Source organism: Poecilia reticulata, chromosome 6 (genome assembly GCF_904066995.2).
Source record: "Poecilia reticulata chromosome 6, P_reticulata-male-v2, whole genome shotgun sequence".
Taxonomy (NCBI): Eukaryota; Metazoa; Chordata; class Actinopteri; order Cyprinodontiformes; family Poeciliidae; genus Poecilia; species Poecilia reticulata.
In genome coordinates, this window is record NC_088835.1 from 29,879,474 (window position 1) to 29,895,507 (window position 16,034).

The 16,034-nt window shown below is 38.7% G+C and overlaps 1 protein-coding gene across 1 annotated transcript; it reads right to left on the bottom strand.

Annotated features, from left to right (window-relative positions):
• Positions 1 to 1,047: 1,047 nt before the first annotated feature.
• Positions 1,048 to 11,302, bottom strand: LOC103466716 (cytochrome P450 2J4-like). The gene is made up of 11 exons (XM_008412496.3): positions 9,693 to 11,302; positions 7,924 to 8,086; positions 5,133 to 5,285; positions 4,858 to 5,018; positions 4,461 to 4,529; positions 4,087 to 4,191; positions 3,194 to 3,332; positions 2,585 to 2,670; positions 2,213 to 2,314; positions 2,004 to 2,145; positions 1,048 to 1,614 (listed from the first exon to the last, which is right to left on the bottom strand). Exons 1-11 carry the CDS (start codon positions 9,852 to 9,854, stop codon positions 1,427 to 1,429), a joined length of 1,470 nt encoding a protein of 489 aa, XP_008410718.2. The 5' UTR covers positions 9,855 to 11,302; the 3' UTR covers positions 1,048 to 1,426.
• Positions 11,303 to 16,034: the final 4,732 nt, after the last annotated feature.

The following is a 16,034-nucleotide window of genomic DNA, read 5'->3' on the forward strand; positions in this document are numbered from 1 at the left end:
TGTCCTTGTCCTTCAGCGTGCCGAGGCCAAGGACACGACTCTGCATGCTTCCTGGTATCAGGGTCACTAAAACCCTCAAAGACAGAACACATCAGCCCGGTTCTGAAGTCCACCGGCTCAGAAAACATACTTTAAAATACTTTTGTTTATAATTCACCATAAAGATCTGTTGTTGTATCAACCTTCAAACCACTGGCCTTGTGGTTCTGGTCTGCTCTGCATCCCCAGAACCAGAACCAAACATGAAGGACCAGCATTCGGGTTTCATACTCCTCTAATCTGGGACAAACATCCAGAAAGGTTTGCATTTGAAGAGGATACAAATCAAATGCATTTGCTGGTCTGATAAATATATTGCAGCTTCCACATTAAAAAGATTCCGTCTCCATTTAAAGTGAAAAATAAAAGGGACATATTATGCACATTTTGTACCTTTTTTGTACTTCAGTTTTAGTTTCTACTGCTCCTAAAAACTGTCCAAGTGCTTAAAAAAAACACCCCAAAGTTTTTTGGCAATAAGTTCATGTTCTTTGGTGTTTGGAAAATGAGCCGTTTCAAAAACCTCCAGCATGTAAAGTCAAATCAGCAGGCAGAGCACCAGTACCTCTCAACCCAAGCTGAGCTCCAGCACATTTGGTCAGCTGGTTTTAAAGCTGTACAATGGCTGCTGGAAAACACAGCGGAGATGTTCAGATTTTCATTGAGACGGCCCAAAAATGAAAGGAGTAAATCAGAGGCTCACATAGGTTGAGTTTTTCTGATGAACTTAGGAAGGTAAGGCTGAAATGTTTTCAATGTGTGAAAGAACAAACAGGGAAGACCAAAAAAGGAAGATTTCAAAAATATTCAGGTATTTAGCGAAACAGTATCTAAAGAGGAGGATGTGGAGGACAAGCTGAGGTGGAAACCGATAATATCCAACGGAAGAGAGGAAGATGAAAGTTTGTATATTATCCATAATAAACAAACTAACACCTACTGATGTATTTTGACTGACAAGACATTGGTTAGTTGATCCTTTCAAAATAATATGATCACAAACAGATAAAGTGAGAAACTCTTTTAATCTTTATATTTAGTTTCAACAACCAAGGACAGGATAAAAACTCCTGCATTCGTGCAAGTTTTGGTGCCATTTCCACATGCAAAATACAATGAGTTAGGTAAACATTAAGTTTTTTCTTTTCTTTCTAAAATGTTCCCTATATACATAAAAATATTTCTGGAAAGGTATTTGTTCATTAAAGAAAAATGTTGCAGTAACTCCTCCATGCCTGTATGTGGCGATGTAGCAGTCACTGAACTACACCATAACAATGTTCATGCAAATAAAAGTAAGCTTGTTAAACATTAAGAGTTGCTTAGCAGCAGTTATTTAGTTCTCAGTTGTAAATTGCTCATTAAACTCAGAGTCTCTCTGCCGTCCTCACACTGAAGATCTCAGCTGGACCTTCATGTAGTAAGGTTTTGGCGACTGAGTGACTCCATAGACCAGAGTGAAGTCAGGTTTTCCTGCATCCTCCGGCCAGATGAACTTAAACTTCCTCAGCAGAGTGACCGTGATGAGGAAGAGCTCCATGCGGGCCAGACCCTCTCCCAGACAAACCCGAGGACCTGGAAGACAGAAAACAAGATTAATGTCACTGACTCATCAACTCAGATGTACAAAGATATATTGGGGCCATTGCAGACAGAAAGAAAGGAGGATTTAATTTCTCATAAAGATTAATCTCAGAACTCTTCTAGAAAAAAACAAGGATATTTCTGAGCTCCACATTAAAAATTAGCATAAAAAAACCTGAAATTTTTAGATTAATCTCAAAACATTTCTAAAAACTGAAAAATTTGATGAATCCCAGAAGCTTTCTAAAAAAAACATGACTTTTGATACTCAGGATTGTTTTTCTAGAAAATTTCTGAAATTAATCTAAAAATGTCATAGTTTACTGGTGGACATTTACTCCTTTTATCTTCTATCTACGATGGTCCTCATTTCATTTTACCTGCAGAGAAAGGCATGAAGGCCTCAGGTTTGACAAACTCTCCCTGTTCATTCAGGAAGTTTTCAGGGTTGAACTCATGAGGGAATTTCCACTGTCCTTCTTCTCTCAGGACTGTGGTCAGGTTCTGGATGATCATTGTTCCCTGAAACCAAAAAGACAACATGACAGCATTGCTGTTCTTCTTGTAAAGTCATTAATGTTTAACTCACTTTGGGAATGGAGTATCCCATGAGCTCTGTGTCCTTCGTGGTGCAGTGGAAAACACTGAGAGGAACCGTGTTGGCAACCCGCTGGATTTCATGGATCACAGCCTGATTTAACACAAATTTTCTGTCATCAAATTCAAGCAAAGACAAATAAAAGCAGAAAACCAGATTTTTTATGCAAACATTTGTTTAATTTATGAAGTTCTTCAATTTGTCTCTTTGAGATCATGTATCATAACCAGAGTTAGAAGAGCGCCCTCTGCAGGTGAGTGCAGCATCCCAAACTGCTTTTAAAAAACAGCTTTCTCTTTTGCTGATACGAGTCGTGCCTGACGTTCTGAATAGAAATCAGAATAAATCATCTGATGGCTCTACCTGCACATAAGGCATGCTGAGTCTGTCCTCGAAGCTGACCCGATCCTTCCCCTGCAGCACCTGGTCGATCTCCTGCTGACATCGCTCTGAGGAATCCAGTGTTGCTGCATGTTACTGCACAACTTAAACCGTAATAAATCACACTTATCCCTGTCTCATGTAAGGAGAAAACTGAACAGTCAGATGATTAAAGCAAAACTGAAGCAGCAGTGAAACAAAGAGTCACAAAGATGACAGAAGGAATTGTTTTCTACTTTGGTTGTTTTCTTTTCTCAACTAAAGCCCATTTTTATTTTCAGGATGTTAAATTATAGTAAGAGCATTTTAATTTCTCTCTATAATAAAAATTGATCAGGCAGCTGCAGCTGATGGAGTCCTGCCCATCATCATCTACAATAACTCCTAATATGAGTTACAACAACATTTGATTTTCCTTTGGGATCAGGAAAATATTTTTTAAATTAAACAAAAATATTCTGAAGGAACATTTTCATTTTGATGTTCTATATCATGCTTAAATTTTATTGTTGCTCTTTTAAATATATTTTAATTATAAGTTTATTTACTTCTTTACAGAGCTTTGTAACATGTAAACGTTGTTGAGGTTACCTTGTATGTGAGGGTAGTTCATCAGGTAAAGAAAACCAGTCAGCAGAGTGTTGGAGGTGGTGTCAGTCCCAGCAAAATGAAGATCCAGAATGTAGTTTGTGAGCAGTTCCTCTGAAAATGAAGAACCGTCATCCTTCCTCTGCAGACGGGGACACAGAAAAATGTAAGAAAAACTCAAATAAGACAATTACCCGTAGTTATACTTTAAGAAATGTACCAGCAAATCAAATTCTTCACTCATTTCAAGTTAAAGTCAACTTATGTTGGATATAATCTGCATGTATTTTTGCATTTCCGTCATGCATACATGTCAGATAACTAAACCAATTTAATATCAATCCAAGACCTGTCATGAATGCTCAGGCTAGTTAGCATTGCCACGCACGATGAAGGATAAACAGTTTCCTGGAATATTAACTTGTTTCTCCACCATTAGCACATTTAGCAGCTCTTACATAAACTAATTGACAGCACTAAGATCCTCCTCTTGGCTCTGATTGGTGCATTTCTTCAGATGCAGGACGTGGTTGAGATCTGTCTCGTATTATACCGCCAGGACACAGTGACAATTTTAACATATTTGGTAAAAGACATTTTTTATAAAAGTTACCCCTAATTTTTTAAATCTGTCTAAAAGTCTCGTCTCACATTTACCCAAAAACATTCTGATGATTCCAGAGCCTTTCTAAAATACTCTGTGGACTGATGAGACAAAAGTGGAGTTTTCTGGAGCATGTTGGTCCTGTCACATCTGGTATGAATCTAATAACACTTTGGGAAAAGACGATCAGTCATGCTCTGCTGGACTATGAGTTTAGTTTTGTGACGTTGTGACACCTGACTGAACACAGCTTTCATGTTTTAAATAGAGTTGACTTTTGTTACATACACACCTTATCCAATTCATCCAGGTAGCAGTCTAGGAAGTCCCGAGGCTCACCGGGGACTTTGGTCTTCTTGTGCTCCTTCACCAACTCCATTGCAATATTTTGAGAAGTCTAAACAGAAAAGCCATTCAAAGCAAAGAAATTTAGAAAATTATGGAGATTTCTATCATGCATTTTTACATTAACACCCGAAGGCAAGAAGCAGGTGAGATCCAGGAAATGCTGTTTGTGTGCTTTTTATTTAATGTCGACTGTCCAGCAGTGAATTGTTACCTGAAAGTGAAAGATTTACTTTCACAAGTGAAGCGTTACGGTTTTACTATAACGCTCATCTCCCCGCCCCAAACGTGTTTAGTTTAGTAGAAGCTTTGTTCCATTACCTTGAAGTTTCTAAAGCCATTTCTGAATGGCAGCGGCAAAGAGCGAGTTATGGGCAGAGAATCGTAAAGCTGCAAAGAGAAACAAGACATTAAGTTATAATTCCTCATAAATTCTGATTGTTTCACACCAACTGGCATGAACAGATGTATTTCATAAGTATGGCATCTGAATTCAAACAGGAGACTGATCTGACCTGAACTACAACAAGCAAATACTACAGTTTTAAACTAAGATGAACACAGAAAGACCTTGTTTTAACAGATGAGGTTAAAAGGTTTGTTATAATGGATATCTGACAGAAAGACTTGAGTTATAACCAAGATTTCCATAGTTTCGGCAGGAAAAATTGAAATATATGATTTAGTTCTAGATACTCAGAGATGGACTTTGACTCACCATGGCCCAGGGTCCGTTGACAATCTTTGCATTCTCGGTGAAGCACTGAACGATGATTTTAATCAACTCATCATTGTATTCATAGCGTTTACCAAACAAAACCTGGCAGATGATGTTGGAGGCTGCGTTATGGAACATAACCTGCGGACTCAGTGTGCCGCCTGCAAAAATAATTTGATTAATTAAAATAAATTAAAATGAGAGAATTTTAAGAAACGTCATTTCTGATCATGCAAATGTTGCAGAAAGTAAAGGATACACACAAGATGAAATACCTGTGCTCTGTTCCAGAGTTTTGATTGTGTATTGAATCTCATCATGAATTCTGTCTTCCATTGACGTTTTTCCGAGGCCAAAGTTTCTCAGGGTCATCAGAGCAAAGCGCCGATGCTCTCTCCATCTCAGACCATAGTCTGCCAGAATCACTCCTGAACAAACATAGGAACACAACAACAAAGATTTACACTCACAAAATATATTTTCTACATATTTATGTCAGATTAGAGCTGAAAGAACTGAATGGAATGAAAACAAAGGATTACAATAGCTTTCCATGCACAAGTTGGACACCAGTGAGTAAAAACTCAGAAATATTGAGGGTAAATCTCAGAAAGATTCTAGAAAAAAAAGTTGGAAATTTCTCAGTTTGAACAGTAAAAAACTCAGAAATGCTGAGATAAATCTCAAATATTTTCTAGACAAACTTCTGAGTTTGTCTTGCAAAAATATTTTTTAGACTTTATTCTCATAACATTGTGACTTTATTAATATGGCCCTAATACTCCATAGTACTCTGGGGTTTTGTATAAAAAATTTGTTTTTCTTATAAGATCTTAACATTTTAATTCATATCTTCCAAGACATTTAGCCTAGAAACAGCAGTGGCTCGTTCCCATTTTTACGCCACTTGAAATGTTTTTGGAGTTTCTCATTTCGCCAGTGGTGGGAAGTAACGAAGTAACGTTACTGTACTTAAGTACAATTTTCGTGTATCTGTACTTTACTTAAGTAGATTTAATAATGGATACTTTCTAATTTTACTCCTCTACATTTTACAGTAAGTATCTGTACTTTCTACTTCACTACATTTCTACAGAACCGTCGCGTTACTCGTTACATCCAAGTCGCGTTGCTCTTTTTCCGTTAAAATGTGAAGTTCAGGGACTTAAGATGGCGCCGTAAAATCCGAGCAATAACGCGACTTACGTGTCTGTCGTCACTCATCGCCTCCCCCTTTACTCGCACGCGAAGCTCCAAGACATGCGCAGTGGTTTCCTCTGAGCGGGAGAAGCTGTCTGTCTAATCATCAGTAATGTAAATAGCGCAGCATAAATTGATATGGCGACATGGAAAATCAGCAGCGCTTCGCTTTCACAGACGGTGGGACTTCGTCCAACTTTTAGCGTCACTTGGAAGAAAAGCTTAAAGAAAGGTAAGATCCGTGTTAGCTAGCTGTACAGAGACACATGTTGCATCTGCGATGAAAAAAGTTGTCACTCATGCGCTGAATTATTGTGTGGAGGTGTTGACTAAGGTGTCGCTTATATGGGACAACGCTGGTACCAAAGTGCAATATAGTGGTACGATATTCAGGAACGATCCGATTCTTCTGGACGGATCTTTACTGATTAAATTCATTTCAGCTCTAAGTATTTAATATCTAGTTTTTTTTATGGGACTGTGGATCTTTCAGATCAATTTGAGAAGCAATTTTGATAGGTAAAAGTAAATTTTTTTGTGTCACGTAGCCCGGGGTGCTGGTCTTGACTAGGTCTTGAGTTAGGTGGTCTTGACTACAACACTGCTACGTGGCTCCTTGGTTGCCTGTCCTCCCCCACCCACCTTCCTTCCATTCCCTTTCTGTTGGATTTGCCACTAGTGGCAAAAAAAAGTGAAGTTCATGCTATGTTTGGACAGGAGACAAGATGTTTCCATCCCTGAAATTATGATGCATAGCATCACATATCTAAGTCTAAACTATGTTACAGAGTAAACACAATAAAAACAGGCTTTATCTGTGGCATTGTTCATTAAAATGGCACATTTCTAATGTATTAAAATTAAATACAATCGGTTCACTTAATGATATTAGCGATTAGGTAATCCATTCACCAAGTACTTTTACTTTTAATACTTAAGTATTTTTAAAAGCCAGTACTTCTTTTACTTTTACTTAAGTACAAATGTTAATGTGGTAGTTTTACTTTTATTTGAGTACATTTTTGTCTGTGTATTTGTACTTTTACTTAAGTAAATTTTTTGAGTACTTTCTCCACCACTGCATTTCTCTTTATCTTTCTGAAAAAATAGGAATTGTTGACCATATCTCAGATGCTGGCAGCAAACTCGTTTTCATTTTGGGCCACATGAGGAGCACAAATGTTCTTAAAGGGCCGGTTGTGTCAGATTGAAACAATAAATTCGATAAACAAACTGTTAGAAACGTCTCTGCACTTGATTCTTAAATTCTTCTTTAAATAAGTTAATATTGAACAGTTCAAACTGATCAGTCCCTCCAGAATTTCACAATTTTTTCTGTGATAATTTTTGTCATTATAATAAAATCTTTTCTAGTGCAAATTTAGAAATATTTGCAAGAAACGATGAAAATATTTGCATTTAAGTATGAGGATAAATGTGACTTTTTATTACTTGCAAATAATTGATCACAGACTAGAACTTGATATCAAGTAAGACCAAGGCAGAAGTAAAATATGCTGCCACCTGCAGGTAGGAGTTGCCGTCTCTTCTAGTCAATGTTTCTGACCATTTTCCTGGACATTTTTCGATAAACTCAGTTTGTTGAAAAAAAGTCACAATTTGTTGATTTTGCATGAATTTCCACGATCACAGTAAAAGTGGAAGCATTAACTAATGTAATTACTGATGAATATAGTATTTAAGCACAGAACTGTATGCATAAATAGGTTTTATTTATGCATACTTCTAGAGGGCCACATAAAAAGCTGAAGACCATATGTGCCAAACCACATGTGTTTGACTCACATGGTTTCCTCTTAATCAGCTCTCAAATGCTTCAGGATGCTTCTGGGATGCAACACCTACCTCTATTCTGGGTGACGTGATTTACAAACATGTCTTGTGGTCTTCCAGCAAAATCAGCACCTTTGGCCACTATGGCCTCCTTCATGGCCTTCAGCCCGTTCAGGACCACAGCGGGTCTGGGACCCAGGAACAGACTGTACACGTTTCCATACGAGCTCCTGAGCTGTTAGCAAAACACAAAGTGTCATTTTAACAGTGAACACCAACATTAGAAACTATTAAACCAGTACTGTGTCACAGCTGGACCGTTTTCAGTGAAAAATCCTAAACCACTGCATTAGAACAATCACATTTCATTGAGTTATATTATGTTAATATATTGTTCTGTTCTGCCATTTTCCTGTATGTGAATAAAAGTCAGAAACTCCGTTTTGCAGGGTCATTAGAAATGACAAAACAGTTTCAAATAGTAGAAAAAACATTGTTTTATGAATAAGGTCTCCTAAAGTCTGTCTGCATGTAAATAATCGCCTCTTCACAGATTCAGATAAAGGAGGCGTTAACTTTTTTGTTTAGAATGCATTAATTTAATATTCAATGTAAAAAGAACAGCATTAACTGGTCCAGTGCTCAGCTTACAACAAATACAACCCAAAGTCTGAAAATATAATGTTTGAAGCGAACACTCATACTTTAAATGAGTCAGTATTGAAAGCCGACACGTGAAATGTCTCAACCTCATTATCTTTCAGTAAGGTATCATTAATCAGTTGTAATAGATCCACCCACTAATCGGTTCACAAAGGATACAAATGACAAAACACTCCCTGATGGAAACATGCCAAATGTGTAGGAGATCAGCTCTAACCGACTTCTGCACTTATACCACGTTTACGCACAAATAAAACTTTTCTGAGCAAACTGGACCTTAAAGGCTGGAAATGCAGAAAAATATTGAATGCATTTCAGTTTCATTCTGATCATTTCAGTAAAAAGACGGGATAAAAGCATTAGATCAGAAATAAGGTAAGGATTTTTACAGTGCATTAATAACAGAGATGGGCTGCTTTCCAAGAATGCACCAACGTTACGCAATGATAACCTCCGTGTTCAGCAGAGGGAGCACTGCTTACATACAGCGGTGGGACATAAATATAGTATATATACTGTACTTATGTACATTTTCCATGTATCTGTACTTAAGCAGATTTATTAGTGGATACTTTCGACTTTTACTCCACTACGTTTTACAGCAAGTATCTGTACTTTCTACTTCACTACATTTCTATAAAGCATTGCGTCACACATTACATCCAAGACGTGTTGCGGTTTTTTTATTTGTTTTTTGATTTGAAAGTAATCAATGGTGAGAGTGGAGTTGGTCCATTGTAAAGTGGGAAAGTAGCGTCACCCTCCCTTCAGAAGAGCAAGGCGGGTAGCAGCACCTGCAGAATGGAGTCTAGGGGTCATCATCCAGAAGACCTGCACCATCCAGCACCTTATTTAAGATTCATTCCAGTTAACCGGGTCAAAAGACGACTCCTGGACTTTCCTGTACCTCCTTTGCCTCCCCTGAAAGCATGAACTTCTAGCATTCAAAAAACATTTTAATATGGTACTTTTACTTTTACTACAGTACATTTTTGTCTGTTTATTTGTACTTTTATTTAAGTACATTGTTTGACTACTTTCTCCACCACTGCTTACATATGTTAAACTTTGGTACATTTCAGAACAATTTCTTTAAATTTGTTACAAAAAGTACAATTTCAAAACATTTTACACTTGATTTCAAAGAGCACAATGAAAAGTTAATTTATGTTTCTTACCCTCTCCAAGTCCTTCAGCGGGTTCTCCTGGCTGAGGTTGAAAAGGTTCCCCAGGAACGGCAGCGTGGGGGGTCCAGGTGGGAAGTTCTTGGGTCGCCGAGGTTTGACCTGGAATAACAGGAATAAAATGCAGAGGCACAGGAGAAGCACAGAACCCAACATGATGGATGGGAAGCTCTGATGGACTGAGGTGGAAGTGGCTGAGCTCTGCTCTTAGTCCTGCCTCCTGTAGTTGTATTATTTGTTCCTCTGTCCCAAAGGTGGGGCAAAGACAACCAGTTCACCCACTAGCAAAGGGTTATACTCACACAGTAGATGGCAGTTTTACTCAGCTTAAAGGTGCAGTATGTAACTTTAACATAAGTTTTTTTCATATTTATTAAAACTGTCACCATAATGTGACGGATAATCTGTGAAAAGATCAATCTCCTCTGCTTCCACTCTCAGCTGCCATTTCCATCTGAAGAAATGCTCCACTCTCAACCAAAAACAACAAATCATAGCCGGGAGGAGGGGCTTAGCGCTGTCAATCAATGCTGCTTAATGCACTAACAACTTACATTTATTTGACTTAAAGAGTAGAAGACATTAGACACTACTAAATGCGGCTCAAATGTTTTACAGAGTAAAAGATAAATACTGCAGCTTTAACCCTTGTCCAAACTGTTTGCACCGATGGCCAAAAGTCACCAAGAGGAAAGATTTGAGGGGCCACAAGTTATTTTTATTTTTATTTTTTTTCATAAAGCAAAATAGCTTTATGGTGAATCTTTTCCTTTTTATTTGCGCTGCTACAAATTAACGTGTGTTTTAATGTAAAAAGTCAGAAAAAGGCTCTCAAAGTTGTTACAGTTTCCTAAGTCGTTACTATTTTTATTTTGTTACCAGCAACAGAAATGTCAGTCTGTGAAAACCCTTAGCTGTTGTTATGTGCTTTGGGCACCTTATGATGCTTTTTGTTTATTTTTTTCTTTGTTTTCTTATAGACTTTAGTTGAATGACCTTTGGTTAATATATTTTGGAGTTTGAATAATTTCTTATTTTTGGTCATGTTAATTTGTGGCGCTGTTAGTCCGCCTATAAACAGGATGGGTTTCGACATGTTAGAGATCCGCCCTTCCGCTCGCTCCACCGCCGGCAACGCGTCTTGACGCGCTGCGCGCACGTCAAGTCGCTGTGGGCCGCAGCTGATGTTTCCAGCCTGCCATGCGGTATTTCTGTTAGCCTTTGTTTGTTTGCTTTTTCATTGTGATTTTGGCCTGGTGGGACCGGTTGTCCTGGTTTCGATCCTTGTTTTGCATTAGGTTCTCTTTTGCTTGAGTCCGGTATTAGTAGGGGCTTCGACGGCCCTGTATAGGGTTGGCCCCCTGCTGTACCGTTTTGTTCTGTTTGATCGGCTCACCAGGTCCAACTTTCTGTTAATACTTTTGGGGTTTTTTTCTTATTTTTGGGACACGGGAAACTGAGGGCATTTAACTCTTTTTCATCCATCCATCCATTTTCTTCCGCTTATCCGGGGTCGGGTCGCGGGGGCAGCAGCCTCAGGAGGCCCAGTCTTCCCTCTCCCCAGCCACTTCTTCCAGCTCCTCCGGGGGAATCCCAGGCCAGCCGAGAGACGTAATCCCTCCAGCGTGTCCTGGGTCTTCCCCGAGGCCTCCTCCTGGTGGGACGTGCTCGGAACTCCTCACCAGGGAGGCGTCCAGGAGGCATCCTGACCAGATGCCCGAGCCTCAACTGGCTCCTCTCGACGTGGAGGAGCAGCGGCTCTACTCTGAGTCCCTCCCGCATAACCGAGCTTCTCTCTCTAAGGGAGAGCCCAGCCACCCTGCGGAGGAAACCCATTTCGGCCACTTGTACCCGTGATCTCGTTCTTTCGGTCTTGACCCAAAGCTCATGACCATAGATGAGGGTGGGAACGTAGATCGACCGGTAAATCGAGAGCTTCGCTTTTTGGCTCAGCTCTCTCTTCACCACGACGGACCGGTACAGCGCCCCCTGTTAACTCTTTTTCTTCATAGAAAATCAGAAGCAGCTGAAGCAAAAAATCTAAAGTTCAAGAGAGTTTAAGAGTAAAATATTTTATTGAACCCTCATTCTTGTCTTGTGTCCTCAAGTATGTTGTGCCCTTGGTGGACGTAACATATTTATGGGACTCGTTTAAACAAAGTTTACCTTTAGCAACTTGTGTCCTGAGGTTGTTTTTTTGGTTTTGGTGATTATTTTTCCTGTGCATTTTGGCACAGCTGGTGCGCGTTGCAGTGGTTAATTAGGATAACTGGACGTGGTGTTCTTGTGGCTTTGTTTGTGCATGATCGTTTGTGTTTAAGTGTGGCTTGATTCCACTGTGTAGACATGGAGTTTGACCTGGATGAGTTTGTTGAAAAGCCCACATTGGCACAACTGTATTCAGCCGATTTTAATTATTCATTTACAAACAGATTATCCAGACATTTCAGTTTCCTTGATCCATGTCAGCTGTTGGCTAAAATGTTACATTTGTTTCATATTGTTTAAACTAATCCCAAACTTGCAGCATATTTAGCCCAGCATACTGCAAATCCAGCATTACTTATGTTTAGAACTGAGTGAAACAAATTTAATGTAAAAAAACTTTACATGGAGCAGCGTTTCACTGGTAAATGTAGGAAACCAGCGCCCTCTGCTGCCACTGGCGAGCATTACACTGACTTTTAAATGGTCCAAATGTAATTGCAGGGCTTTTTTCACAATACACTTCATGATATTTTTCTAAATTGATTTCACACACAGGCAAATCATTTATTGGGTTGTTTTGCTCCACAATAATACACAAAAGAACCCAATGGACAAAATGTCCCCCGTTTTCAAAAGAACTGATACATGAAACGCTGAAAATTAAACCATAACTCTTCCAGTCGGAGGATCACAACCCTCCATGAACATCTTTCCCTTTCTCTCTTTTTAGAAATAAAAGCTACACAACCCGTATGAACAATACTGCAGTGGAGTTCTGTTTATTTATTGCATTTTAGATCTTTTTATTTTTTATAGTTTCTAATTGTCATTTTCTGTTTGAATGTTAAAAGCTCTGTAAACGTTCTGGGAATTCAGCCAACGCTTTTATCAAGAAAGAAGGTGGAAGAAGGCGAAAGCCCCCTCCGCCGACACCACAGTGTGATCAGGAAGCCGGGGTCAGTTAAAGAACGGCTTTTCCCGAACATGACCACCACCGAATTCCACAGCTTTGCTTCACATTAACCCAGACCCAGTCACGTGCATTCCTCCCACACACACACACACACACACTCTCTGCAAAATGTCTGGTGTTCAATCACTCATCAGACCTTCCTTTTTCTACACCGTGTTCTAGCTTGAGAAAATAATGTTCAGAATTAAGTACGACTGGTGATGCACTTACATCTTCTGCCTCTTCCAGCTGGCTATCGAAATATCTAAAAGTCTCCTTTCAGAATGAGCTGCTTTAAATCTAAAGAAGCTTCTGCTGGACACACACCCCCAACTCAATGTTTACCCTCACATGTTAAAATGACAGCAAATTAAACAATTATACTTCTTTGAAAAGCAGAAGTGGAGCCTTCTGGACAGCTAACAAGAATACAGTAAGTGGTTTCTGGAAGGCAAGTTGACAACAAACCACTTGTTTTTTCCAGCAGCCATTATACAGCACATACACCTGCACCAAAGCTGCTGGAGCTTCGCTGGGGTTGCTAGGTAACAGGCAGCATGTGCTGATTTGTGATGTTACATTCTGGAGGATTTTGAAACAGCTAATTTTCCAGACACCAAAAAATTGTAACTTATGGTGGCCAGGTGTTTTTAAATTCTTTTTCTGTTTCTAGAAGCAGTAGAGACTAAAACAGAAGTATATATAAAATTAAAAATAAATAAATAAATAAAGCAAATGTGAATTTTGCCATAAGTCCCATTTAACTTTCGGAGTGCAAAGTACAGATATTCACTTCTACAAACCAGCGTAGGAGATCTGGACTACATGAGAAACCTTTAAAGCATTCTGCTATGTTGGAAGGTGCTGCTGTGGTTTTCAGAGTAGAACAAACAAGATGCAAACTGTAGGAAGTGTTGTTGAACCCGAATAACTCAGAAAAAGATGTCCAGCTCTTTACATATGCGATTATATTCTAATAAAGAAATGCAACATCTGTTCTTATGTAACACAGGAGCAACTTTTAAGTCTGAGGAAACTGGGCCGGTCGACTCCTCATCCTCCCACCAACATTACTCACCTCACAAATTGTTCTTAAAATGTTTCCAGTGAATGTACAGCGTGTGTGTACTGGCAAACAACAAATGCTGATCGATGTATTTGATCGTTTTAAGGCAGAGTTTATGAACTAAAGCGGATGGAGAATGGGTTGGGTAAGTTATAAGGTCCATGAAAGACTTGGAACTTGATTTCTTTGGATGTAAAAACAGGAATGGGATTGGGCAACTTCCATGAGTTTCCTCCATCTGTTTCAACATTCCTTGGTGGAGCTTATCGTACTGGTCTTAGGGAGGGTCTTTACTACTTCATCATATATGAAACATGAGGAATGACAATGCAACAACCAAAGCAACATCTGTGGAGCTCCGGCATGCAATTTAATACTTGTTTAACTCACCTGCAGGGAAAGCTGCAGGTGATTCAAACTGAGAATTCTTTTTAAAATTGCCACTGGTGAAAAACAATCTGTTTTGATGACATGTTTTCACACAGTTTGATTTTTCTTTGTAAAGTTCATTCTTTCTGTGCTGCAGCTGGAGATCTGTTATACTTTACTGAAGCCCCAAAATGGTTAAGAAACATCCAGGACACATTTAGCTTCCGTGTTTTCCAGACTGCCGTTTATTTTACAACAGGAACTGTACCACATTCAATAGTGTTGCAACCTCGAGAAGACGTGTTAATCAGCAGTTTTCTGCAGCAAAATGCTAAAAACATCCATCCTGGAGCACAAAAAGGTACAAACCCAAACAGGAAAAGGGAACGATAGCATGTCTGGAAGCATCAGCATTTATCCTTCCATTATTTTGTGTTTTTTGTTTGCAGTCACTTGATATCATCCTGAAAAACTGGTTGTAAAAATAAAACCACACTGCATAGTTTCTATTACTTCCTGCCTCTGAAAACAAATTTCAGACAGAGAAATTCATATTTTCACTAAAATGCTGTTCTGATCTCCTTGCAGATGGTCTTTGCAGTCATTTCTGGACCATTAGGTTTTAAGCTCAAGTTGTATTGGTTTCTATATTACCCATTATTTTCCAGCTTCATTTAGGTCATTCCATTAGCTGTACACTTTTTTTTTTTACAGCCGTGTCATTGGTTTGAGTAGACGTGGCTTTCTGTTGTCTTACTGTGAAATTAATGGACATCTCTGAAAACGTGGTTTCAATGGAAGCATCTATTGCTCTTAAATTATCTTTTGAACTTTTCTTCATTAATACATTGCAGAAGCATAATCAATCAATTTCCTGTGTTCAGCATATCTAAGGTATCTTTTGGTTATCTGCCTGCTCATAACACCACCAAGAAATGCATTATAGTAATTAATACAGGAATCTGAAGCAGCAGAATGATCAGCATAACCTCCCTGCTTCTAAAATTATTCTTCTTCACCCACAAAATGGTATTTGGAGGCGTTGGTGGGATGCAGCGTCTGGTGGCCTTGACCATCGTAAACTAAAGCGCTGCTCTCTCAACACAAACGGCAGTGACTCCCGTGTCAGATCTGCTCTTTGCAGTTTCAGAGCGTCTCAAATTATCTTCCCATGGAAGGTTATTGGTCTTTGTTACTATACATGCAAACAAATACGGGAAAAAAACATCACATTTTTCACTTGAAAAATATTTGATGAATTACAATAAAAAAATTCTAGGACGATCTGTTCCCACATATATTATCGCATAATTTCCTGTGATTCTCTTGAATATTTGGTTAGTAAGTCCACCATGGGCTAATCCATCTAATCCAGACTGGAAGCCGTTAACCTCATGTACAGGAAATGGCAAAAATACAAGAGTTCATAATGAACAGCAGCACAGAGCCAGAGCTCATGAAAGCTAATGTTACTGAATGCAACCTATTTTTAGGTCCCAAAATGGTACATCTTATAAAACTACAATAAAAGTTCACCTTCACTACATTAAATCTGTTCAATATGTATAAACCTTTTCAGATTTTTAAAACTTTACTAGTTTTTATGCATGCTTTGCCACAAAAATCCTAACTTTTTGAAAGAAAATATGCTATATTTTCACTAAAGACCAAAACAACAACAAAAAACTTCAATGTCAGCTCAAAATTTAATAACATTATTATTTTTGGAGCAATTTGAGTC

Bases quoted from the DNA above. Each gene is read 5' to 3' on its own strand.
- LOC103466716 (XM_008412496.3), bottom strand. From the start codon at position 9,854: ATGTTGGGTTCTGTGCTTCTCCTGTGCCTCTGCATTTTATTCCTGTTA. The intron at 3,333-4,086 runs GTGTGTATGTAA...CCCCGTCTGCAG, and splicing joins ACCTGGATGAATTGGATAAG to AGGAAGGATGACGGTTCTTC. The intron at 2,671-3,193 runs GTAACCTCAACA...TGGATTCCTCAG, and splicing joins GAACTACCCTCACATACAAG to AGCGATGTCAGCAGGAGATC.